This window comes from Bombus fervidus, chromosome 17 (genome assembly GCF_041682495.2).
Source record: "Bombus fervidus isolate BK054 chromosome 17, iyBomFerv1, whole genome shotgun sequence".
NCBI classification, from domain to species: Eukaryota; Metazoa; Arthropoda; class Insecta; order Hymenoptera; family Apidae; genus Bombus; species Bombus fervidus.
Window position 1 is genome coordinate 4,210,503 of NC_091533.1, and position 27,392 is coordinate 4,237,894.

At 39.0% G+C, this 27,392-nt stretch overlaps 2 protein-coding genes across 6 annotated transcripts in view; one reads left to right on the plus strand and one right to left on the minus strand.

The window, feature by feature from the left end:
- Positions 1 to 1,699: 1,699 nt before the first annotated feature.
- Tay (tay bridge kinase) lies at positions 1,700 to 27,372 on the plus strand. 5 transcript variants are annotated; one of them, XM_072020389.1, is made up of 16 exons: positions 1,700 to 3,946; positions 21,055 to 21,240; positions 21,314 to 21,427; positions 21,555 to 21,590; positions 21,688 to 21,714; positions 21,789 to 21,849; positions 21,932 to 22,134; positions 22,205 to 22,579; positions 22,716 to 22,954; positions 23,032 to 23,142; positions 23,233 to 23,453; positions 23,598 to 23,806; positions 23,892 to 24,056; positions 24,137 to 24,416; positions 24,495 to 24,636; positions 24,712 to 27,372. In XM_072020389.1, the coding sequence occupies exons 1-16, from the start codon at positions 3,569 to 3,571 to the stop codon at positions 25,718 to 25,720; spliced, it is 3,756 nt and encodes a 1,251-aa protein (XP_071876490.1). In that variant the 5' UTR covers positions 1,700 to 3,568; the 3' UTR covers positions 25,721 to 27,372. The 5 variants fall into 5 exon arrangements, with proteins under 5 accessions (XP_071876490.1, XP_071876485.1, XP_071876487.1 ...); XM_072020384.1 differs by having other exon boundaries at positions 1,701 to 3,946; positions 23,029 to 23,142; positions 23,233 to 23,465; positions 23,580 to 23,806; XM_072020386.1 differs by having other exon boundaries at positions 1,701 to 3,946; positions 23,029 to 23,142; positions 23,580 to 23,806.
- Positions 18,802 to 27,392, minus strand: part of Chchd2 (Coiled-coil-helix-coiled-coil-helix domain containing 2) — a 36,662-nt gene continuing 28,071 nt past the window's right edge. Inside the window, exon 3 of the mRNA XM_072020399.1 lies at positions 18,802 to 18,813. The gene's annotated coding sequence lies outside the window, so the exon portion shown is untranslated. The remainder of the gene's footprint in view (positions 18,814 to 27,392) is intronic.

Genomic DNA, 27,392 nt, shown 5'->3' on the forward strand with positions numbered 1-27,392 from the left:
CTGGCACGACTGCATAGCTCAAAAGTACTGGCGTTCAGAGAATTTTGCATTTCTTTTACGTAAAACGTAACGAACCGAAAAAAGAGAACAGTTTAAAGAAATGAATACACGCTTAGAAGTACTACGTATATTCATTTTTATCATTTAGTCATAAAATCATTAACGTAGTTTTAAATAGTCGAAAATTTAGCGACTACGACAATGAGGCTAATTCATAAAAGTTAATTCCTTCGAGGATAAAGTATCTCATTTGTATCTACCAATTAAAAAGGCAAACAAAGGTCTATTAAAATTTCACCGTAGAGTCTGAGCCGTATCATTCTCGCTTTGAAGGAAACCTTAAAAGCAACGAATGATTTTGTACTAAAGCTTCCCACGCGCAATTTCATTATTCTAGTTTTCCTTGGCGCTAATCTTATTCTCTATATACAGCTCGCAATCGTAGTATCCTTGGACAGAAGTAGGTACGCGTCACTGGTCTCCGGTATTACAATCGTATCGAGTAATCATGCCAATGTCAATAACAGAAATTGCGAGAATGACAGTGGAACATTAGCGTGTCAAATGGTATAAGCAGTTAGCCAGATGCCGAACATATAAACATGATACATTGTAACTTCGCACGACACGCTAAGTACATAAATCGTCGACCGAAAGTCTGAAACAGAACCATGATAGTATGGAAATCCACCTGATCGACCTCGAATTATTCTTCCGGGAGGACGAGCCGTACGCAACACGACGTACGATGTATGTTTCATGTATGTAGGTAAGCAAGAAGGCGGTCCACGTCGGTTGCGAGTCGGGGCAAGCTTACCTATATGGATTTGGAAACGTGGCCATCGCCAAAAGCGGCCCAACAAAATCAACAGGACATGTTTGTGGAGCGGGCGTAATTGGTCCCGCGAACTGGTTCAAAAGAGGCGCGCCTTTGCAGGCGCGGCCTAATGCGTTGATCCAGCGGTGACTTTTTCCACGAACGGCAATTTCTATCGTTTCCTTCGTTGGATATAATTGTGATATTACTACAAAATACAAATTTTCATTCGACAAAGCTCGTACGAGGATGAAGATGATTATTGATTAAATTAGAGATAAGATGGTTTATTGATTTCAAATATATATCACAGTGAGATAGCGAAAGTCAATGAAAGAATATGAGCAAACTAACTTTTCTCGGTAAGGTGTTAATCGTCCATCGATGATAATTGTCCATCTAAAGAAATCGCATAAAAGCGAGTATCGAATGCTCCAAGATCAGTAATATCTGTTCCAATTTCTTCGTTGTTAAAAACATTCCGAAACGACGTCGTCGTCAACATCTTGACACCGAAGGAAAACAAAGACGGACTACCGATCGTTACTTTTATTACCTCATATTTGTTAGTTTATTCTCTGCTTTCTCGAATATACGATACATTTACAAACAACATGTAAATTGCCATGTTCGATATAAAAACTTCGGAATCGATTCCTTTACCCGCCAACGAAGGTAATACGCAGCGTGTGGCGCCAACGAACGACACATAGATGTACTATCAAATAAAGGATCGTCTTCAATCCGTATAGACGGCGCTACTTGTTGCGGTCTAGTGACAAACCAAAAGTATCTAGAAACAAAGAAGCCAAAGAGGGGGGAATATAATGGTGTAAGAGGCACGACCCCAGGCAACAGAACACATCGAGCGTATTTCTGTTCATATGTTCGTCTTGGAAGCATAGGTACGCCATGTTCTCGGTCGTTGTATTCAGAGAGAAATAGTAGTTAAAGCAGGAAGAAGATAGAGGGAGCAAAAGGTGGTAGAAGTGGAAGGGTGAAAGAAGGAAAGGGGAAGAGTGGGAAAGAAACAGATAGACGAATGACAGAAATGCATAGTCGTGGTGGGTAGCAGCAGCAAGAACAGGCAGCAGCAGCGCACAGAGGATAGATCGCATCGTCCACGCGTAATTCGGGGCGTGTGCTAGGTTGGTCGTTTTCCCTAGCTCTTGTCCGTGGCTGCGTATCGAAGATGTATCTACAGTGGCAGTGCGGGATACGCGTCATCGTCCCGTGACGGCGACGTTAAAGAGTTGCGAGACCGTAGAGCACGGTGTGGGCAGGTCGCGGCCATTTTTACCACACGATGCGGCAACCGTGCGTGCCCGTTCGATCCGCCATTCCAAACAATCGGTGTACTTCGTGCCCTCGCAGGGTACTTCCAGTCACGGCGACTCGTGGAGGCACCATCGGGAACCGATAATACGTGCCATTGAGACGTGAACGTTTCCTTCGGTCGGGCACGACCAGAGACGAAAGCTCGTGAAAGCCGGCAGTGTTACTGGTGGTGTTGGTGCTGGTGTTGGTGGACGTCGTCGACGACGACGTGGAGGAAGAGGAGAAACGAAAGGAAGAAGAATGATACGATGATACGATGATCGTGTGATGATCATGGCGAAAAAGAAACGACTTGAATGGAACGACTCGATACATTGGAATATATATATTAACAAATACATTGGAGCTATTGGAGCATGTCTGTGATTCGTGTTTAATAATTGCACTGTGTTGTTCGTCGATGATAGTGCTCCGTTTAGTGGCCAGTGTGTCTGTCCGTTTCCTTCGGTGTTTCACCTACGGTTTCCGTCGTCGTTGTCCGCCCTGTGCGTGCGTGTTTCGCGTGTACCTCCTCGCCACGCACATCGGAGTCTCTCCTCTTCCTCGGCAACGCGATCGATGTGACACCGTGTGACCGCCTGTGTGAACGTCTTTTACTAACGAAAATTCTCTCTCTCTCTCTCTCTCACTCTCTTCCTTTCTCTCTCTGTCTCTCTCTCTCTTTCTCTCTCTCACTCTCTCTCTCTCTCTCTCTGTCTCTCTCTCTCTCTCTCTTTCTCTCACTGGTTAACTCTCATTCTATAGAACTCTCGCATCTATAGAACTGATTCCTGGAATACGCGAAGAAACGGGGAATCGAACCGAGAGTGTTATAGATGCGTGTGTCCCGTCGGTAAACGTCCTGTCTTGTCTTCTTGGGAGAGTGTGTATCCAAAAGGCAGTGTGTGTTCTCTTACTCGCGCTCTCTCCACTGCCTCTCCGTTTCCCCTCCTTACCCTCTTTCACCATCGTTCCATCAGTGTTCCTCTTACTCGTTTATTCTTGTTTTCTCTGTTTTTCCATCTCTTTACCGTTCCCTTATTATTCTATACTTTCGCCGTCTTTCCTAGTGATCTCTCTTCCTCTCATGGTAAAAGTGCATTAAAGACGACCGTAGATAGAATGCTCGACGACACCACGATAATACAACGGTTGTCATCGTTCACGTCGTCGTCGTCGTCGTCGTCGTCGTCGTTCTCGTCCAGTTCTACTTGTTCATCGTGGTCGTTCACGGATCGTCTCCACTTATATCCCGGCTTGTTCCTCTGTCGAGGAGTCATCGAGCAAGCTGAATCGTCGTCGCCGTCGTGGTTCTGTTCGTTGTCGTTATTAAGGGCACCTCGATCGTGAGGTGTCTTGGTGGACGTGCCGATATTCTCGTATAGCGGGGCGCGACAACGGCCTCTCGTACGAGAACAGGACGTCTGCCTCGAGATGGAGATCGAGGCGAAACAACGGAACCAGAGGAATCGGAGACGAGAACGAGCCCAGCGTATGTTGGCGCAAAGGGAGAGTTTGGCGAGCGCGAAGCAGCAACAGCAACAACAGCAACAACAAACGAGACAACGGCCGAACGACGAGGAGGATAGCCACAGCGGCGAGGACGAGGACCCCGCTGCCGGTCTTGGCCTCGGACTCGCCAGGACCGGTCATCCTCGTGATAGCCATTCGCGACCGCCCAGGCCACCGCGACCCCCGAGGCCTCGTAAGAAGTCTTCCCTCGCGGCTGCCAACCAGAAGGAGCCTCCCTTCGAAGAGGACATTATCGACGGCTTTGCCATACTCGCCTTCCGCACCTACGAAGAACTCGAGGTGAGTTCAACAACATTCCTCTTTTTTTCTTTTTCCTCTTTTCTCTCTCTCTCTCTCTCTCTCTCTCTTTACTTCTTTCTCCATTTATATACTCTCCTTTATATTCGAATTTCTACCTACAGCTTTTAAGTTTATTCATTAAGTCTTTATTAAGTCTTATTGATTACATTGTACCATAATATCTTCGATTAATTTTTCATTTAATATGTAGTAGTTAAAGGTGTTACTGTTCAAACCATTGGGTATTCGAGTTCTTGGAAAATACCTGGAAGAATGAAAAATGTCGGGATTTTACTTGGTTATCTATTTTTTCTCAGTTGTTTATAATGTTGCGAGTAATTTTTATCATTGTGTGAGATAATAAGAGCAGATGACAACTATATACCGTGTAATCTGAAAATTATGATATACATAGGTAGTGATATATACTAGACGAAAATTAAGATAAAGAAAATTGTATTAAAGATTTTGTTTTTCAAGTAAAGGATTTGATTGATCGATATAATGATTTTTTGTACAACATCAGGAAGTACTTGTTACCAATAACTGTAAATACTAATAATGTAACCGATTAATTACCAATAATGTAATTACTAATTAGTTTTTTGAGTTTGGGAATGAACACAGTGGATATCAGTACATGATAGTAGTAAGCTATTTTGATTCCAGTTTAGTTTATTCACTGCATTTATTGTATTTATTACTGCAACGAGCTAACAAGTATCGATAGCAAATATGCCTTGATATTGTACTTTGTACAAAAGGTCATCTATGATAAACGTCAACTATCAATTAGATTCATACGTATTTAATTAATTTTCAAATGCATTTTTTTTCCAAAATGAAGCACAATGTTACTTTAATTCTTAATGGATTTAGATTAAAGCAGGAAGATGACAAATACTTACTCGTATTATAAAATACTCCAAGCACTCGAGTACCTACATCTTTAATAACAACGTTAGTTTCTAATGTATTGGCTTTTACGCTATCTTTTAATAATAAAATACTTTCTTATTTAATGTGTAATATTCACGATCAGTGGGTATACTCTAGTCTCACCTGTGTCACTGATTCACTAGCAATGTTGTCCGCTGATGGATTGTCGTGTTTCTTGCGTGCGCGCGTGCAGACATACGTAAACTTTGCTCGACCTATCGTGCGCAGTATCGTTTTCATTTCTTTCTGTTTTTTCTACATTCTGCATTGCTTATAGCAAGCAATGTTTTTACGCGTGTATGCTATACAACATACGATATACATACATATATGCGGTATCAACGACATTAAACGTTTACATATTCTTAATATTGGAATCGCCAGGATCATCAAATGGACCAAGTCATAATTTTTCATAGCAATATCGTAAACCCAAAGTCGTTGATTTTCATGTATTTGAGTAGTTGTTCGTAAGCTTGTCTATAGCTTGTTTAAAACGATAAAAACTTGTTTTTCTTATATAATTATATTATTTCATCGTTGTATTTTATAATTATAGTATTTCATCATGCGTTTTAATTTCTTTGCTATAAGTCTTATAATACGTTACTTACTTTACATACGTACCTATAATACGTTAATATATTAGTCATCGAGCACATGGTTCTTGCGTCCAATTGTCCAATTTTACTTTATCTTGTTTCCCTTTGGTTTTTGAATGTGATCGTAAGATTATTTTTGTTTACACACTAGCGATGTCTAAGAACGGTTAGGGCAATTTGTAGTTTGTTCGTTTCCACTTATTTGCACAGTTTTATGGCTTCCATTCATTGTGCTTCGCTCGGACAACAACTGTTCTTTTCACTATAACGGTTATGTATGTTGTATAGCCGAAAGTTGTAGGATCACCTTCTTTAATGTGCATAACAAACATGTTCCTTGAAATATTCGTGGGAAAAAGGGAAAGAAAAACATATAAATATGCCATATATACATCGAAATATATAAGGGCAAAATTTTCCTCGCGATATCGAAGCTAAAGAGTTCTCTAAAAATTTCATTATTCCCATTCATCTAGCAGTCGGGGCAATATTGTTCGACGAGCCAAAAAATATTGCTCGAAAAGAGTAATAAAAACCAATTAGAGCAAATTGCCAACTCGTGCAATTAAAGGGTTGAGCGTTTAACTTTGCTACGTTGATTCGACGGGATTAATTTATGAACGTTTTACGTTCCGTACTATGTTGCTTATTTTACCGCTCTGAAGAAAAAAATACTAGATACGTAACAACATATTGTAAGGAACTATTTTACTTATTAGATTGTACCAACAAATTTTACTATCTCTGATACACTTTCTGTTCTATTACACAAGTAAAATAGTATTTAAGCATTCCATCATATCTCTAACGATATAGTATTCAGTAATAAGTTTGACCATCTACCGATATTTACTGCAAATCGAACGAATGCTTCCATTTTCTAGTTATTTTATTACAAAATGTGTGCGTCACCTTTTAAAGTATCTAGTTTATGCTTTAAAATGATAAATTCTTTTGAAAGCTGACAATGATATATAGTTAGAACGTTAGTAAAATCATAGTTGTATTACTTCCTTTTTCGGACAGAATTTGCATCGGACGAATAGGAGACCTTGATGAAAGTAATGCGAAACCCGATGTTGTGGTTTAATATCCGACATCGCGGGAGACACTTCTCTAACTCTTTCCACGGTGCAATTTTCGTTTGAACAACTGCGTGCCGGGCAAAATAATTAGAGGATCGTGTTTCCAATCGATTCAGGAGCGCTAAACAAGCATCGACGACGAAAGAGATACCACGTATACACGATACAAAATAATTACAAGTTCATGGATTATAAATATACACTTGGGAAGACGGTCAGAATAATATTATGATAAAAATATTTTATAATATTCCTTTGTCTTTTTCTTTTTCTTATAGATATTTATATCTATGTGTAATCTGATGTTTGGCTCAATTTTTTAGATCGCGTCCTTAGTTTGAGCAGCGCGCGTTTCTTTGGAATCTTGCAGTGTGCTACTTCGCGAGCAGTTCAAATAAGTACAAGGACCAATTCTCGATTATCAACGCTGTGCAAACTGAAATTTATCTTTGAAAAAAGGAGATTTTTGAAAACAAATTTTCAATTGCAAATCTTATCGCTATGTGGAGTAAATGGATAAGATTCACCCAGTGCCAAATACGTCTAAACAATTCAGAAAACCATTTTCATAATATATTACTCAAATATATATTGTACATAATTAACCCAGAAATATTATACATACAGAGAATCTTTGTTACATTATACTGAGAAATTGAGTATTTCAGTTTAGATTGTTGAACAATATTATTTTATTAACCTATTAAGGGCCAAACTGCGAAACAATGCATAACAATTGTGTAACCATAGTATTACTGAAAATTATAAATAAGATAGTCAACATATATAGTTTTGTTAAAATACAAGGTATTATACTGTTATTAGAATAATAGATGTTTACAGAATCCCGCTGTATAAATTAAAGAGCGCAATAAAATTTCATTATATAAGAAAGTGTAATTTATCATAATGCTATGAGTATTTCAATTTCTTTAAACTTTGTAAAAGGATAGATGTAGATGAAGGAAGAAACTGTGTTAGTTATTTAATTAATATTACGCTAAATAATATTGAACAAATCCTTGGAATTCCTTTTTATAACCGCAATGTTAAAAAATTCAATTCAATGATTTAAATTGGTTGGAAAAGAGATTGCATATGAAATGTAGTCTTAATGCACCACTGGTCTTTAATGGGTTAATGTAATATCCATTTCAAACAAGCTGAAACCTGCTTTGTCCATGTTAGGGGATTATCAAAAAGCACGAATAACGAAGCGCTTACCATCTCTTAGAAGCGATTAGAATAAAAATAAAAGGGGCACGGTATTTCACGATTAAGTAAGAAGTATACAAATATTTTGGCCGAAAATACGATTTGTTTCGCACAATTAGGCGAATATTTGGAACAAGATATATAATGTGGAAAATACGATTGAAATTACTGAAGCATAAACGCCGTTTGAAAACGAGTTCGAGTACGGCGGAAAAGGCTGGTGTACGCCAATCAAGATCATTTCGAAATAGAAGGCTTTAATTACGCAGAGCCTTATCGACGATACATCGAAGTGAACATAAATCGAACTTATTATCTGTAGTCGGCGTGAGCCAAAAAAAGAAGCAACGCTCTAGTGGTGTTACATCGCGTCTACGAGGCAGCGAAAGCTCTTTCACGCCACTACATAGCACCTTTTATCATGATTTATCGCGGGCGCAATCGCTAATCGCTATTTTTACCGTGCACCGCGATACCAACTCGACTGACACGCTCGTCTTCGTTAACGAGCTATAATTTTCATTGATAAATAAAAGCAGCAATGTCAACCGGTCGACTAGTCTATCGCGTTTTGACCATTTTCCTTCGCGCAAATTTGCAAAGCATAACACTGTTTTCCAATGCGAAACAAACAGATATCGTCGATCATTTGCGATGCAGATTGTTCGGAAAAAAAAACTATTATCTCCGCTTCTCTACCGTATCAGTAGATGACCTCCGATTGCTTTCATCGTGAAATCATAATGATGCGATGGTTCTTCCTAAATACGTATTATTCGTTTCATTTTTGAACAGATAATACATGTATGTATAAAAAACCCGTGAAATTGTCGATAAACAATCATGAAATCTGCGTATAAACGAACGAACGTTTGCCATCGTATCAATGAGAATTGGAACGCTGATAAATTAAACCCGATGGTTCTATAAAATGAAACATTATGCCAGTCGCTTTTATAAAAATAATCGTGAAACAATCAAACACAGTCACCGGAAAATAACAGGGTCGTCACATGCAATGTTTCGAAATCGAAGCATAATGTACATTATGATTCGTTGTGTTCTATCCGTCACTTTTAAATGAAAACAACTATTCGTTCAGAAATCGCAGCGAGAGAATTGTATGCAGAGGTCAAATTGTATGCCGCGGTGTCACGTACGAATCGTAGAGACAATAGCGATGGAATATTGTATTCTCTTAGCGAGTTCGTCATGCAAACTACCGTCGAATTATCTAAGTCTATTTTTTACGTTATTAAGGGTATTATTATCGCGTAAAGAAACTCCGACTGGGAGTTGAAAAAGAGATTCCGAAGACGGCCTGTTGATCGTTCTTGGACGAAATACAGATCGCGTAATACGGAGGAAAACTGTTGAAATAGCTTGGATCTTTCGTCTCTCGCTTTCTTCCTACCCGACGACGAGTAAATTTCTTTTCCGCCTGAAAAATAAAAGAAAATGAGACAAAACGAAAAAATATTACTTAACGGTTCTTTATTGCTTGTAAACACGAATCACTAATATTTACCATTTGCTCGGCTGCTCTCACCGTTTACTCGTTTATTACTCATTCGCTTGTTTCATAATAACACGTATCCCAATGTAGTTTGTACGCTGCGTTAGGATCACGAAACGAAGACAACTGGTGGCTCGAACTGAAACATCAACGACACGGGTATAAATCGCCGCAATCGCGAAACGGAAAGGCACGCACAAAGAAGAAAATAAAGAAAAACACGGAAAAAGAAACTCGACGCGTGACGAATGCAAATTTTCTACGCTTGTTATCGTTTCTTACTATAAGCGATTTTAGGCAAAATATGCAATTATTCTTAGCAGAAATAGCACTCGCTTCGCCCATAACAGCTGATAATATTATTATTAACGGGTTGAATGTCACGCAAATTTTACAAGGTTTGGCCTTGGCGCCACGGTGAATTTTTTATTACGCGATACATATAACGTTGAAATATTACCTACAAGAGCTATGTTACGGTATACAATCATCATTAATGAATTTATCTCACCGAGGTCACCGTATTTTTTTGCCATTATTAATTATCTCATATTGCCTCTTCGCAGTTTGGCAGAGGCAGTTTGCCTCTTTGCCAAATAATTGTTCGATGTTGTTTTAAGTCCCGGGACTTACCATAATCCATCCCTCGGTCATACTTATTCGAACCCGCGATAATTCTTAAGAATCGTCGCAAGATTTAGCATTGTCTACTTTACCGTCAAGAACCTTGATTGCTATCGTATATCTTTCAAGTCGAAACGTTCCTTATGGTTATCGTTCGTTAAGGTAAAAGCGGGTTTTTCCATGTTCGACAGGCACTGAGAGCGCACATAATAGATTTATATTTCCTGAATAAATAAAACTAATTTTATGCTTTATACCGCATTTATTTCGACATACCATTGTAGTAACGATGGTAACAATGGACATTTATTCAAATTATGTATTTCTACTAATCTTGGTACGTATTATAGAAAATCCAACTGAGTGCCGGTCACCGACGACCCCCATGGCATTCAACGTGTTAATTTACAGATATGATAATGCTCGAGAAATTTCTAGTAGGATCCGCCGCTATGTCAATTCCTGCCTCGCTTTATCTACTGGAACTACGCTACTGAAAATAAAAGATTTATAGAAAAAATGACATAGTTGTACGCATGACTATAGGTGATATAATCACCTCGTTTGATCGAGTAATTGCTTGATTCGCGTATTTAATAAATTACTTCCTATCTTCGTATTAGAAATCAAACAACGATAAAAAGAAGTTTTCTTTAAATTAATGAAAAAACGCGTGCTTTTCTCTCCTTACATATTTGGTCAGTGTAATTCCATCGCGCAAATCTGGTTCCCGACCCGTGGTAATGTCGCCCGTCTCGAAAGAAAAAGACGTTCACGGAGGCATACTTGTTATTTACTCGTCCATCTTGTGCATTATCAAAGCACAAAGTGCATTGTTATTGTCACGGAGAAAGTAGCCACGATGTAAACCGCTTAAACCGGTCCCTCTTGTTCCTGAACGAGTTCACGCTCCAACCTGAGCTTCTGGACGGTGCAGAACAGCTGTAAGCTGCGCAACGCTTAGCAGGAAATGCTTACCAGATCTTCGCTTACCAATCTTGTCCGACTGCAACGCGATACATGTGTTCGTCTGTATTTATTTTATATATTTTATGTACATCTTTTCTATTCTTTTCTATTCTTTTCTTTTCTTTTCTATCTAATTAGAGGCCAATTTGAGAACGAAATTTTTCTCACTCTATCAGCAAAGCACAATCCTTCGCTAATTAAATGTGAGAAATCGTTACCTGGTAATAAATGAATTATCAGGCTTGGCACTCGCGTTACTAGATACCTTGTTATCTGCTCCCGGGAGCTACGAGTAAGGCGATTTGAAATGTAAACGCCTCGGTAGGATGTTGATTCGGTGTCAAACAATTAGCGGAGAGCGAGATATGCATCGCTATTCCGGCAGACGACGACGACGACGACGACTAATTATGAAAAGCCGTGGGAATAAAAACCAGACCCTTTTTAATGCTCCATTACCAACGCTTTGACCCGAAATGAATCTGAAATATCCGCCAGATTGCTCATAGTTTCTATGATATTCTTCCAACTGCTCATTTCCGATGATAGAACGCCAATTTATTTCTACACGCTGCTTCATTTTACGGTTTTAAAGAATAGTCTAAACGTCGATTTTTCCTCGTCTCTTTAAGCGAGCTTTAAACAATTGGAAAACTTTAGTTTTTGCTATCGAGAACATACAAAACGCTAGACATGGTGCGCGAGACGCGCGAGATCCGCGAGGTTAATTTGAGCGTATAAAATTTCTTCGTCGTAAACACAAAAGCACATGGTTCGGAGGTTCGGTGTAACGTGCATCGCCAGCTTTTGAAAAATCCTCTGAATCGGGAATGCACGCGTCGATGGTTTTCTTTTTCAAATTCCTGGTTGCGCCGCGGGGAAATCCTTTTGGACTTTTTCGTCGTCTCGCAACATACAGGGATCGTTCGACCTCTCCCGGGTGATTGTCCTTACCACAGATTCTTTCTTATCCGACGTGTTTTCTCCCTTCCTTCTCTTGACTGGAGGCTGGCCGCCGCTGTTGTCGTTGTCGTTTCCTCTGATCGTGCCCTTACGTTCTTCGGCTACGAGAGAAGGACAGAGAAAAAGAACCGATGGGTCGGGTCAGGAAAAGAGTGTGTCGACATGTGGCGAGATTATTATCACATACGTAACACCATACCGTAATACTTAATTATCTTGTCCAGCGTCGCGACCGTTTAATTTATCTCCGCAAAAAATGTTTATCCTCCTGTCGAGCAATTAGTGACATATTCAATGATACACATTATCCGGCGCGCATAAATGAAAAATGATCCACTCGACCGTGCATGATGATGATGATGATGATACACAGCTCGCTTCTGAAATGAACGTGTATGCTACACCATTCTCGCCTATCCGTCTCGTGTTCGGTTGCATTGCTCAAAGTAATCTTCCACTGTTGCTCGAATGAGGCGAACGGTATGTATTTTGAGAAACTCTTAAAATCGTATCGACTATCGAGCTTTCGCTAACAGTATCCGTACGTTCGAACACAGGACATTTTTTGCCTGCGCTTAAAATACGAGAATCTCTTAAAATACATCTGAAAATAAAATCCAAAGTGTCGGATAATTTCGGAGTATAATTTAATTAATCTATTCGTTAAGAAAAAATTAAATGGCAAGATGATATCCGTTAAATGGCTTAAATTCGGTTCTGATATTTAAGAGACGTCAAAGTTCTTCGGACGAATATATCCGAATGATATAATCAAAGTAAACGATCGATTAATTATTTTGAGCGGCCTATAATCAACCGCGGCGCCTCGAAAGGTCGCTGTAACGCACACAATCGGGTCACATTCTGTCTACGAGCCAGCAATTAAATATCTGCTAGCTCTAGACCATTACAAAACGGGCACGATGTATTCGTTGTATTTGTGCGTCTGATGCATCATTTAGTTATAAATTCATCTAGACCGTTATGGGAAGGCGAGCCGTTCGTCTCGTTCACGGGACATGGAAGCACGATGGGTGAATGGAATCTGAAAATACACGACGCTCTTAAAAGGAGAACATTTATTTATAATTGATTCGGTTAAAAACGTGCTACACACTGCCGTTGACTTTGTAGACCGTGCACACGATCGCGAGTAATCTTTTTTTTTTTTTCTCCTACTCTCTTCTCTTCTCACTTTTCTCTCTCTCTCTCTCTCTCTCTCTCTCTCTCTCTCTCTCCGCTTTCTATGAATAGCGACGTCGTTCGAATTTGTCGTTACACGTCACATTGTACGACGGACATTAATTACGTTAGGGTAAACTCGTCGTGTTGAAAATCAACCGAGCGTATCCCACATATTGCGATATCGGAGCGAACCGATTAGCAGGCCACTCTGTGTATTGGCTTTTCCCCATCCTCCTTCATCTCACCCTTCTTCGGTTGTGCTCTCATCCTCCATTGGTGAAATCGTTGAAATCGTTGCCAATCGATAATTAACAGCCACTTATGGATTTAGAGTGAGGTCAGTGTCACGTCGAGCTTGCCGAGTTCGTTACGTAAGAACAATCTTTTCACACGACAACATAATTGTACGCACAATGGGTGCGTGTAAATATATATATATGTGTGGCTTTCTATGTATAATGCACGGTTACAATAAAACAAGTTCATTGGTCGCAATGATTTCATGATAATCTCGTTACATATTTACAACGATGAACAAGCGAAATTTCTAATTAGAAATAGACTCATTTCGTATAACTTTTCTTTTCTTACAACGATAGAGAGCATCGAGGTTTGTCGATCAACTACATATTCATTGAAAACAAGTATGTATTGTGTGCACGTACACGTGTCGAGCACTGATTAGGAGTGTGTTGATTATCTTTATACGTAATCAACAATTATTCTTGGACTCGAGATACACAAAGGATACGTCATCGGATCGAGGATGCTCTTTATGTTTAATTTACTACATCGTACAGTGTAGTACGTATATTGTAACATGCGAGTTACTTGACCTTATTTCCAAGTTACAGTTCATTTTTGTGCTCCAATAATCCTTCGACCGGAGCCAGTTACTGTAACTGCCTATTATAAGGATCATTTACAAATAATACTTGACGCATCACCAGTGGCCTTAATGTGACTCTGTGAAACTGCGAACGTTGATTTATAGCGAATCACTTGTCGTACGTTGTTACACGCGCTGATGATCCCTCGAAAAAATAATTTGGAGCTGGAAACAGGTTCGAGCGAGGAACATGTATTCGTTCGATGATCAAAGTAGTTGGACAATCGCTTACTTACATGACTCGATCCTTTATGTAAAACTCTCGAAGTATTCGTTCCTTATGTATGCTCGAAAAATATTCCAGTTGTCCAATACAGTAAAAATTAATTTACTCGATTCAGAATAGTCATACGTATCTTTCGCAAAACTTTCGAGTCCAATTTTCGAACAAAAAATCATCTGTTGCATCGTAATATTCGATTCTTTAACGATCGATGTGACGAAAGAAGCCATTTGTAAATAAATCAAAAAGCCTTTAGGGAAAGAAAAAAATGTTTTAATAGGGAGAGAGAGAGGGAGAGATTCGGTAGCTGAATGAGCTAAATCCGTTGCACGGGCATATAATTTCGACTTGGGTAGATATCGTTGGCATTCGGTAGATTACCAAGAGCTCTCTTAGTGTCGTTAGCCGTAGCGAGAGTGAGGTCAGCAATGCCACGCCACTCAATAAATCAGCTCGGCTGCCGGTGCCAACCGAGATGCCTGAATTCTGCCACGTGATCCGTCAACAGAGAGTTCAACCGGTAATGCTCGGGCCACCCCTCTTCTCACGGATATATTCACTACTGGTGAAAATCGACGGGCGAATTTCAACGATGCGCGCACGACAGACAGATATCAACCGACTTCGATCGAGCGAAACTGACTCGCGACCTAATTTTTCTTTTCTTTTTTACCTCCAAACATTTCTCTCTTTCTTCTTTTTTGTTACCTGTTCGTACAATCTGTTTTTCTTTTTTTTTTTTTATTTTTTCTTTTTTTCCACGTTTATAATCGCTCAGCGATACCGTCGTGTCGTTACCTTGACACTGCGCGAAACAATTGTTTCGCGTATGTATGCATCCATGGGCAGAGTGGGGTCGCCGACGAATTTCATTCATTCTAGGTAACTTCTTCTTTCTCTTCGCTTTATTTTTTCCTTTTCCCCTTCTCGATATATCTAGAACGTTGTTGCTCATGATATACACGCCTCGCTCGTTTTAATCGAATGAACGTTGCATATCGCGCAGGGTAAACAGGGATCTTTGATCGAATTACGGCTACGAAAATCGATATGCGATTTATGGTTGAACCGGTACACAGATTGATTTTAAATGTGCTCGCTGGCAGAAAGATGGCGTAAAGGGATACGTGAAATTTCATTGGATCGCGGATGTGCTTCAGACTATTTTACGTCGCTCGATTTACGGTAATTAATGAAACACTCGAAGGCAATATGTAATTCACTCGATTAGCGACGAAATAATTTCTATCATATACTGTATCACAGGATACACCACAACCCGGTATCAGCCGTCACGTAACGAGGCGGAATATTTTAATAATAAACAGGAAAATACTCGGCCATGTATCGCGTATCCCGGTGTGTAGGTGTTTCGCATGTTTGTGCCGCTTTTTGGTAGATTTCAACATCAATACGAGATTTCGGGCGGTAATGCTCTTAATTAAATAAAACGCTGCCCGGCACAGCGTGAAGATTTGCATTTACATTTTTATCTCGTTCGATTAGCTCGGTTCATTTTCACATACATGTCGGATAGATTAATTTCGAGGCAATTTAAATTGCTCGTTAACCCGTGTAAAATTTACTATTTATGTAGTGGCAACCCTGCGAACACGACACACTGTACATATCCTTTGAGGTTATTTTTTCATTGTTTCCATTTCCAATTATTATTACACGTATTACCCAATAAACTTCTCCTTTGTATTTCATAAATCTCTTATGTTTGGTATAATATTTGTGCCAGCTATATTTTATGTATAAATACTTTCTTGGTGCACAAACAGTAGGAAGAAAAAGGCAAAAAGATGTTGAACATAAAGGGTTCGTGTGCGCTGGCGAATCGATACGGGAACGACAAAAGGGATGTGTATCGATGATGGACGAAACACAGTCGTGCACCTGCACAACGAGTATGACCCAGTTCTTCTCGTTATAATTTGAACACGAAGGAAGGTGAACGCTTTACTTTCAGATCTCTCGCTGTGTCTCGAATTAATCGGTTTTGTTGATCACGCTGCAATTGAAAAAAACCTCAACTTGAAACGTAATCAATATCTGCAATTTCATACTTTTAGAAAAGGAAAGAAAAACATACGATCGAATGGACGTGACTATATATAGTTGTTCGACGTATAACTTGTCCCACATATTTGTCGAATATGTTGAATAAGTTTATCGAATGAAATTTTTGAAAAAGAAACGCAAGGGAGAAAGAGGGAAACGATTAAATACGCGAAGAGATCCGGAATGCAAAAAGTACGAACGAGAAGAAGCGGAAGTGCTTCGTAAAAGCAATCAACCGTTTCTCTATTAATTTGGTACTGGGGAAAGAAAGTTAAGGCGATCTTAAATCCGCAACTGCTTTATCGTGGTAAATTTTTCCATTTGCTTTTCCTTCTTTTTTTCTTTATGTCTAGCTAAACTGTAATTATTTTCACACGGAAGCTATCATGGATGGTATTATCCGTAATAAACGTTGCACATCGGAATAATGCCGGCACTTATTCTCAAATTATCTGAATTACGCGTACCTTCGAAAACTGCGCGTGGAACGTGTCCGTCGAACAAAAATGATGGAAACTATGTAAATCGCGAGAAATATTTGCGTCTGAAAATAATCTTGCAACGTGGCCGAATGATGGCCGCTTTACCGCTGTATTTACACCACTATAAATCTTTTTACTGCCACTAGTTTCTTCTCCCTTTTTTTCTTTCTTTCTTTTTCTCTTTCAACTCGACACCATCCACACCGTTCTCTTTCTGTTCTGTTTTGTTTTCGTAGAAGTGAATTCATTTTATTGGTATGGTAACAACTAGACAAAACATAGACACCCACACTAAACACCGACTGCACTTTTTTGACTCCGCATTCCGTTCGACAGTCTCGCTTACTGGTGTTTAAACATGTACGTATATCATCCACGATAAGAATCTCATCTAACGAGAATTAATCATGTTCTTATTCGTCGAACCATCGTTCGATACCGTCACATTCACGAATCTCCCTATATTGTGAACACGCGCAATGTAATCTTTTAATATCGTAAGAAATACTCAATAGAAATTGTTAAAGATAGAAAATTTTGTTCGTAACTTTTCCTACCTTTTCATAGAATTTGTTAAGATATTAATAAATAATTTTGTTCTTATTATACGTTTCTACAACGTTCCTTTACAACATAATTGTATGGTATGTATCGACTAGAAACGATAGTTTCTATGTGGCGACTAATAATTTAAAAAAAAAAAATTGTTTCGACAGGATTAGCAAATTAACGCGAAAAGAAAACGCGAAGACGGTAACTGAGAATATAAACAATACCGTGCCATGATACATGTTTACTTTCGGATAATTTTTGGACGACGGCCAACATCGTTTCACGCTCAGCACGTCAATTTGGTACTGGCAAGCAGCCGAAATTTTCGTCAAACAGATGTCCGAATGACTGTTATTATCCGCTTGTTACAAACGAGAGCGGAGCAGAATACTTAATCTCACGGCGCTAGCGATGACCGCCAAAAAAGAAACATTGTTGTCAAACGTAAAGGCCAACTCGTGATATATTTGATTGAATTGAAGTTGTGTTTCCCGCGTTGACATTTCATTGAAATGCATCGTAACGTATACTCGGCAAATAACTTATCTCATAAAAACTTGAATATGCATATTTACAAAAAAAATTGACTTTCAAATCACATGTTTTGAATATTTTATATTTTATATCACTGTCACTGCTTCGATTGAAACGAAAGACATTATTCTATTAATAAATTTTCAATGACAGTATGAGAATTTACATGTCATCAATTTTTTCTAATACATGCATAACAAAATACTTACATTATTCCATAGTTCGCAATAATAAACATACTTTTTAAGCTTTTAAAAATGTATCTCAAATGTACTTGGCTCCTATTTTACGTAAATTTCCTTTAACTCGAACCTACTTCAACTACATACTTTGCATGAAAGCAGACATATTTGTTTGACTAGACGCTTCGCTTTTGTTTTCCTAACAATGATCAAACTTCAGGTAGTTGTGTGCATCGGCATTCAAGTTACTTTACTCCTAAAATAAAAATAATAATATATAGATAAAGTAGTATAATAATAAGATAATTAGATACTTCTTTGATAATTTCGCAAAATAAGACGACCACCATAAGTTTAATTTATTCACAAAAAAAAAAAATATTTTTATGTCTTTTTCTATCTGTCATTTATCAGATATACCGCATGGATGAATCGAAATGACATAGCGATTGAGATAACGCGTAGAAGGCAATTCATTTAAAATCATCCATTCGTTGAAATCGCATGTGCATATGAGTCTCGCACATTAACGTCGCGACCGAGTATATGCGAATTGTGAGTAGTAGCCAGTAGCTGAATTAGAGTCCGATCGTGTCAACACCGAACGATAGACGTGGCAACGTTGTACGAACGAGTTTAGTAGCCGGCTAGCCAAAGCACGGAATAGCCGACCGGTGGAACGTCCGTACGTCCGGGAACGACCTTCCTTTACCCATCCCGTGTCGAGGAACCTTGCCTCCCGGACTGCCAAACACTGCTTTACCTCCTTTAAACTAAGAGAACTCGTTATCTAAATACGTATTCACTCCTGTTATGGTTTTCGAATTTTTATATTCCTGTCTCGGTCTCGTTTCAACAAACGAAAAGATTTTTAATGTTATAAATTGGACTTTCAGATAAAATTCGACCTAGAAATCACGCATATTAACAGCGAGTCTTTCATATTTTCTGCAAACTTTAAGAATAGGTTAACAATAAGAAAAACTATATATATTTACATAAAGTTCTTAAAAAACACTTAATCAAAGATCTTTTTCTTACCATATAATTTATATTATGTCTTTTGAACCGAATCGTTACGAAATAATCATTAATAATAATCATTTATTACAGAATTATTAAATACTTATATAATTTTTCATTGCCATGGATATGTATACATGATTATTTTAAAACGTAAATTACCTCACAATAGAGGGGTACAAATTGAAATTTCTTTTTTACCAATTAATGATTAACACTCGGATTAGTTATAGGTATTATAGAAATGCCAAAGTAAACAATATCACAGATTTCTGCGATAAAGCAAGGATTAAAATTTGAAGAATTTTTTTTTCAAATATCACGTTCTATGTGTATCATTTATTGTAATTAATTGAAATAAATGCAAACAGTTCTGTTCTTCCTAGAACTCATTCATCATTGGCTTATCTGGCTATAGTTTAGCCACCAAGAAATGTAATATCATATCAATGGTCATTAACAGCAAAAACAGGAATATTTTGTCATACGTTTTTTCCTATGTATATTTACAAGATAGAGGTTTATTCAATTAATTCGCCTAGCTGCCAGAAGTATACAATATGTAATCTAACCGCAGTACATGTCCTAGGGGGTTTCACTTCGCAGTTGGCACACGTGCGCAGGTGGAGTATGGCTTTTGCTAGGTGGTAGTTTTTTACACTGCGAGTTCTAGTGGCTTTTTCCCATCATGTTTCTTTGGTACCCAACCGTACCAGAGTGAGGGGGGGGAGGGGGTGAGAGAGAAAGAGATAGAAGGAAGAAGAAGGTAGAAGAAAAGATCGTGCGTGAATACACGGTTATCGAAAAAGGAAAGTAATACTCTCTCAGAGCTGAGAAAGAGAAGTCAGGGTTCAGACTTCGTTCCTTCCAGCTGGCCTGGCACGGCAAAGGAGGCCTTGTCGCGCGGCTGCTGCTCGTTCGGTCAATGTCTTCTCTTTCTTCCTCACTCTTCCTCATCTGCCTTCCTCGTCGTTCCCCCTCTCGTCTCTTTTTAACCCCCACTTTCTACTCGATATCTTCCCCCTCTCCCTTACTCTCCCTTCACCAGTACCTCGCTCACTGCCTCTTTCATTCTCCCCACCATTCGTGTGCTGCATCGCGCACACGAGACATGGTGCTGTTTGTGAATCTTGCTGTCATCTTTGCAAACGCCCGTCCGTCTTAGGGAGTTCGAATTTAAACAAAATCAACCGTATCACAAACGAACATCTGACGGATATTATTTTTGTTGTTGTGTGCGACAAGAAAACCGCGTTTATTACGATAACGGTACTTAGGTACACGTAGAGGAAACTGAGAGAGGAAAAAGTCAGAAAGGAGGGGGTAGAGCGCCACCCGTTCAGAAATGTGCACTGACATCGCGGTTTAAAGGCACCGACGGAAAGGCGTTCTCATACGGCTTTTTCTACTGTGCGCGCACCAACATCTTCGCCTTATGCTTTCTTACTCACGAGCCTGACGATCCATCGACGTTCCCAGTGATGAAAATATAAATTATCCAGTTTGCTTTTTACGCCAGTGTAAATCTGTCGCAGAAATCGTGGTATGTTTACCATACGTGTTGAACATATAATCGCTTACTTGGTTAATCAGACTTCGTATGCATGTACATGTTGAGTCCATGCGATACCGAAAGTACACAAAAATATTCCTTTCATAGTTTATTGTAATTATGATTATAGTACAGATCACCAGAAATGGAATTTAACATAAACCGAGCTCGTGTAGTTAGCGATTACACAAACCTATCGTTAGAATTACATTACGTTTATTACGATATCTACTTGCAACATCATCGTTAGTTTTCATGTAAATAAGGACTGCTCTTTGTAATCTGTTAGTAATCTTGTATTCTTAAAAGTGTATTTCTCATATTGTAATTACCAATTGCGCATTATATTCTTTTTCTAATTTTATTGATGTATTTAAAAAATACAAAATTCGACGTAAAAAATTTTTTTACTGGTATATTAAAGTCATATTTTTCATTTTTATTTAATTCTTGAATAACTAGATTTTTGAAATAAAGATATAATTTAAACTTTTTTATGATTGCAGAGTGCAATAAAACTAGCTGGCAAAAATAATGTCAAGAAATTGCATACGTTACTGTCAATAGTGGAAGAGAAACCAAAGGTGGATATAGGACAAAATAATAGACACAACGAGCATCACATCAAAAACCATTTCAAGCACAACCATTATACACACAATTCCATACTGACACCTTCTACAATTAACCAGGTAATTTTTTCATGATCAATGTTTTCAGTATAAGGTAGAAAATGATCTAATTGCGCTTGGATTTTTTTTATAGGGCCTAGATGCAGGTACAAGCGACGATAGTGGTAGAGCATCTGAACAATTGCATGGCCCTGGTATACCTAGGGATTGCCAGGACGCCGACAGTTCCAGGGACCACCTCAGCGATGTAAGTAACGCTATAATTATGAATTGTTTATATTCTATGATGTTTATTCCTTCTAATTGAATGATATTAAACAAATTTGCCATTTGAATCAATTCTCATATTTGTGGAATTTTCATTGGTTCTACAGGCTAGCAGTCATTGCAGTTCGGGTAAAGGTTATATCGTAAGTGTCAGAAATATAACTTAAAATATTATATCTCTCTACATGTCTAGGATTGTTATAATAGCTACCTTGTGTCTTTTTTTTCTTCTCATTACAGTGTGATAGTGAAGGAGAAGACGATAAGGTAAATAATCACATTACAAAGACCATATAGTGGCAAATAAGCAATTGTAAGTTAAAAATTGGCCTTTATTTTAGGGCTCGGATGCTGAATCGATACTCTTTGAATCTTCTACCCCACCACCTCTTGCACGTAAATGTACGCAATACTTGAATCAATAATATACATTTGTTTGATATCAATACGTGGCATTTTTGTAAAATCAACTCTCATGTTGCAGACGAATTGCCGTCATCTTCACCACACGTTTTGCCTCCAGCAAACGGAGCAGGAGGTTCACCTCCAGACACAGGTGGACAAATTTCCAATCCAGCAACGGATGCTCCAGCGCCTATACCACCTCCTGTGCCTGCGTCTGCACCAGTTCCAACAGCGCCAAGTCCTCCCAGTCCTACTCTACCCCCTCACATATCCCAACCACCTGTAAGTAAATGTTTCTAATTTAGAGTTTTGTCACTATGAACGATATACATCAGATTGAATATATTTTCAGATGACTAGTCCATTGGCGGCAAACCCACGTGCAATAGCTCCGCAGCAGCGGCCAGCTTCCCCTGCTCTGCCACCTCCTTCCTTGCCCCAACAGCCTCATACAACAATACCTGCGTTACATCCACCTAATGTACCCCTTGTTTCATCGAGTCATACAACTAGTCCCGCGGTAGCCAGTTTAGGCGTTACTCCAGCAGCACCATCAAACGGAGCTACAACTACCAGCTATCCACCGTCGATACCCATGGCTGCTTATCCTCAGACCCAACCATCTTATCCACCTCTTTATACACCATACACCGCTCTAAATCACAGTCCATACCTCCCACCTGCGGTTCCATCTCCCTCCCATTCTGCTTCTTCACGAGCAGAAGTGGTAAGTTGTATTATCCTTGCATTATACTTGAGAATTTGTTTGAGTTGAATAAATATTATGTATACTTATCGTCATTATATCGATTGTTTTGATGGTAGTTGAATGAAGCGCTAATCCTGATCGTTTTCATTTTTAGAGAGGAAGTAGAGCTTCCCCATGTACTAACATAAGTAAACAACAACCTATAGGAAATAATACCACAAATCATAATACTCCTTTGAGCGCTGCCACCACAACATGTGTGTCTACTATAACTAATACAGTTACTACGGCAAATACCATTGCTCATAGAGACATGGTAGCCTGTAGTTTGACTGGAAGAAACAATAATTCGCCTCGTGGACACAGTCCAAATCGGGAAAGAGATAGCTATAGGTACGATCTTCTAATCATAAATATTCCTATTGGTTTTTGTAACAAATATCTTATAATAATGTTACTTATTATAGCAGTAACGTCAGTAGCCTAAGTCGAGGTAGCATAACGCCTGTAAGTGTGCCAAACACATCATCTCCAGCCAATTCTAGTCTACCTGCTTACACCAAACCACAGGGATGGATTGGGTATGAATGAAATCAGAACCTCTCCTGTAACACCTTTATCTTTTACAAGTGTTTTTACAATTTTTATATATTTTCATATGTAATTTACAGTAGCAGCACAACTTCACAATTGTCTCCGGCAACTGCAACATCAGTTCCAAGGCCAACACCTCCACCAGTACCACTTGGCATGCACACGTTTCCTCCGCCAATGTTCGCGGCACCCTTACCTCCTCCCGTATCCAGTTCCAGTCCACATACGTCACTGCCTTCACTGCCACCACCAACGACCAATCCTAATCCATTCTCTGCCGAGTCACTTTTTCAAACAAGTAAGTTTATAAGCTATATTTCGCTTTTGTTTGGGATTCGAGTAACAAAGAGAGAAAGAAAAAAAAAAAAAAAACAAAGAAGGTAGAATAAAAGTTCGAAACGAATGAGACACTAACCGAAACAAGGGGTGACTCATGTCGCAGGTCAGGCAGACCTGTTAAGGCGAGAGCTTGACAATAGATTCTTGGCATCCCAAGACAGAAACGTTGGAGTCGCAGTTGGGAATCTGGGCCCGCCTCCATACCTTAGGACGGAGATGCATCATCATCAACATCAGCATACTCACGTACATCAACACACCACACCTCTGCTTCCACCGACGGCCGCGACAACTTTGTTTCCGCCTCCTATAGTGCGTAATATAGTTCCTCATCCACTGTGTGAAGAATAACATGTATCGTTTACTATCATATTCATGCATTGTATGTATTTGTTAGTTCAAGGACATCCCGAAATTAGGAGGTGTTGAATCTCCATTTTTTCGTGGAAATCTGAACCTTTCTAGTTATTCTGGCTTTAATACCGGTCTCTTACATCCTGGAATTGGTCCACCTTCAACACCTTTTGTACCTCCCAATCATTTGACATCATTTGCACCAAAGGTAATCTTTTTAATGAACACAAATGATAAAAGTTTATGAATTGCTCGATGTATTTACTACAACTTGTATATTTATTGCAGAAAAGTGGAAAATGGAATGCAATGCATGTTCGTATCGCTTGGGAAATTTATCACCATCAACAAAAACAGCAAGCGGAAGCGAAGGCTGGAAGTGTGGTTAATACTAAAACAGAACTCTTGAGACCACCAGGTCATCTTTACCCAGGAGCCCCAGGAACTGGTCTTGGAATAGGTGCACCTTCAATGGCACCACCATTTCCCACTAATATACCACCAGCGCATCCTGCACCACCTCCACCTCATCCTGTCGGTTTTCTATCCACGCCAGCATCACATTTAGGTAATTTATTGTCGATCAATATATGAAATATTACTTCTTACAAGTAAACTGAATGGAATCGTATGGAAATTATCATAGGAACAGGAATGTCACCATTCGGAAGATATCCATCAACATTTGGTGCACCGAATCCAAATTTCCCTGGTCTTTCTAGTTTTCCTCCTTCGAGGGAAATGCCACCATTGGGTGGTCTAGGTTCTGTACACGATCCATGGAGAGGGTATGTATCTAATTATTTACTTCTACATGAAAAAATGTGTAAATCATTAATTGTTCCTTCCCCTTTTTTGTTTAGATTACAACGAGCCTCTACTGGATTTCCACCAACTACAGCGGTATCGTGGAATCTAAAACCGGAACCAACTGCAATTGACAGACGAGCGGAACTCGAGGAACGAGAGCGAGAGCGGGAGCGCGAACGCGAACGCGAACGAGAACGTGAACGAGAACGCGAACGAGAACGCGAGCGTATAAGACGTGAGAAGGAAAGAGAACGGGAAGAGCAACGTGAAAGGGAGAGACGAGAGCGGGAGAAAGAAGAAAAGAGGAAACAACAGGAAGCTGCGGAACGAGAAAGAGAAAGGAGGGACAAAGAACGTCGAGAAATGGAGAGACGCGAGATGGAACGCGAAAGGTTACTTCATCAAAATCGGCAACACGTGGTTGTAGGTCGGGAACGATCACCTTTAAGAAACGGATCTGCGCCTATAGAAAGCGGGGAAGTACGCGTGAAAGAAGAACCACGAAGTAAAGACGACGAAGTTGTGATGCTTCCAAGGCCACCGGGTCCTGGGCCTGGAGCAGTGTCCGCAACAGGACCTGGACCAAGTCCACTGCCCGAGACAAGGTATCATCACCCTCATCCTCATTCATACCTTGCAAGGCATCCGCATAGCATGCCTGCGCCGCATTCCATGCCACGAAGTATGCTCCCTGGTTTGAGCGCACATCCAATGCAACATTTTCCACCTCCGTCTGCGCCTACTGGTCAACCAGGAGGCCCTTGGCCTGGGGATCCTTTCCGAGATTATCGTTACGATCCTTTACAACAATTACGTTATAATCCATTGATGGCTGCTGCTGCATTTCGAGCAGAAGAAGAAGAAAGAGCTAAACTATACGCCGGCTATCCACCACCACCTGTAAATTCTTTGAGAAGCAAGGATCCAAGTCCTGGTCCGTTAAGTAATTTGCATATGCATCATAGAGCAGGACCTGGACCCGGAGTGCCAACGCGACAACTAGAACCCGCTTTGATGCACGCAGATATACATAAGAAGGAGGATGCATCCCAATCTCGATGATATATCCTCCCCGCGTCCTCAGCTTCTGCAAGTGAACGCACTAAAGGGTCAGCATTCTGAGCATTTCCGTAAAGTTTTCAGACCCCAGTGCTGATATTTTGCTAATGGAGAAGAGGCGTTATTTAAAAGAAATTGTACATAGATTATATAATATTTATAGTTATTGACGAAGTGCGAAGAAACGAAAAACGTATAGAACATTTAAAAATAACAAATAAATACATTCGTGCGGCTCATGAGAAGATCATTGAGAAAAATGCCTTGTTTATGACCATAGAAATTCCATTTGATTACGCGATGGAAGTTAAAGGACGAATCATCGATGCAAATAAACTAAGGCATTTATTGAAATAATGTGGTCACAAAAAGAGAGAAAACAAATTGATGACGTCGTTATGTGATTCTGTATAAGTTTCGGGGATCTGACTGTTCATAGCGATATAAACTTTAATCATTACGATAACTATGCGTATAGTTCACAAAAAAAAAAAGTATCGTGTGTAATATTATAGATATTGTAGAATGCGAGACGATGCTACGTAAAGAAAGAAATCCAAGTTAAAAGCAAACTTAAGCGGATCTCTACCACTACTCAAAGTTATTTAATTATTTATTTATTGCGTCGTATAAACGAATCTCTACTACTGACGTACAGATACGATCGTAAAACAAGTTGCCCTAATTTAATCGATATAATATAACAAAAAAAAAGTTACATGTTTCCTTTTTTTTTTTTTTTTTCATAGAGATTAATTTGTACCGTAGGAATAATACTAAAAAAACACGTACGAGGGGGCAAAAAAAAAAAAAAAAATGATATCTTTGGCTTTTGGCAGCACAAGCTCGCTTTTACTTTTTCATTTGCATGCAAATTAGAATCGCACTCTGGTGCTTCCTGTGATATGTATAAAACGTAAGATTATTTAAAAGTATTGCAGTTATTTTTCGTCGTAATTATAAGGAGAATAACAAACACAAATTGTAAATCAAATTCTTTTTCGAGAAATTATAAGCAGGGATAATCTATCTACTGCAATACATTTTGCAATAAAATAAAATGAAAAAAAATTTATATTTGTCAGGAAAATTATAGGATTTGTGAGAGTAAACAGATACAAAAGCAGTTTGTCCGTGCCAAAGTGCTTTAATCAAAAACACAATTAACGCTATGTAGAGATATTGCAACTTCTGATTTTGTACCTATCAAAATTGAAAAAGAAATATTGTTTTATATCCTTGTTTCATCGTCCTCTCAATTTATCAGCCATATACGTAGTTATGTTACCAGAGAGCTAATTCAAGATCTCTCTTAAGAAGAAAAACAAAATAAAATATTCGTGCCATGGACCAGGCTACATTCGAAAATCTTGGTGCCTCCAAAAATATACTTACTTCTGTTAAATAATCAGGCTCATTAAACTGTTTCGTTCATATTGTAAAGTCACCATAAAAAAAAAATGTGTATTATATAATTAACGACCATACGCAATTTAAAAATTGTAGATATTTTTCATCGATACAAGGTTGCAATGTGATGCAATGATTCTGTTCTTGTAGATATCGAGGAGTATAAAAGAGGAATTTTGTGTGAATAGGTTTTTTCTAAAATTGATTCTTTGTAAAAGGGTCTAATAATCATAGTTTCTATCAAATCTGTCGTTTCTAGTACCTC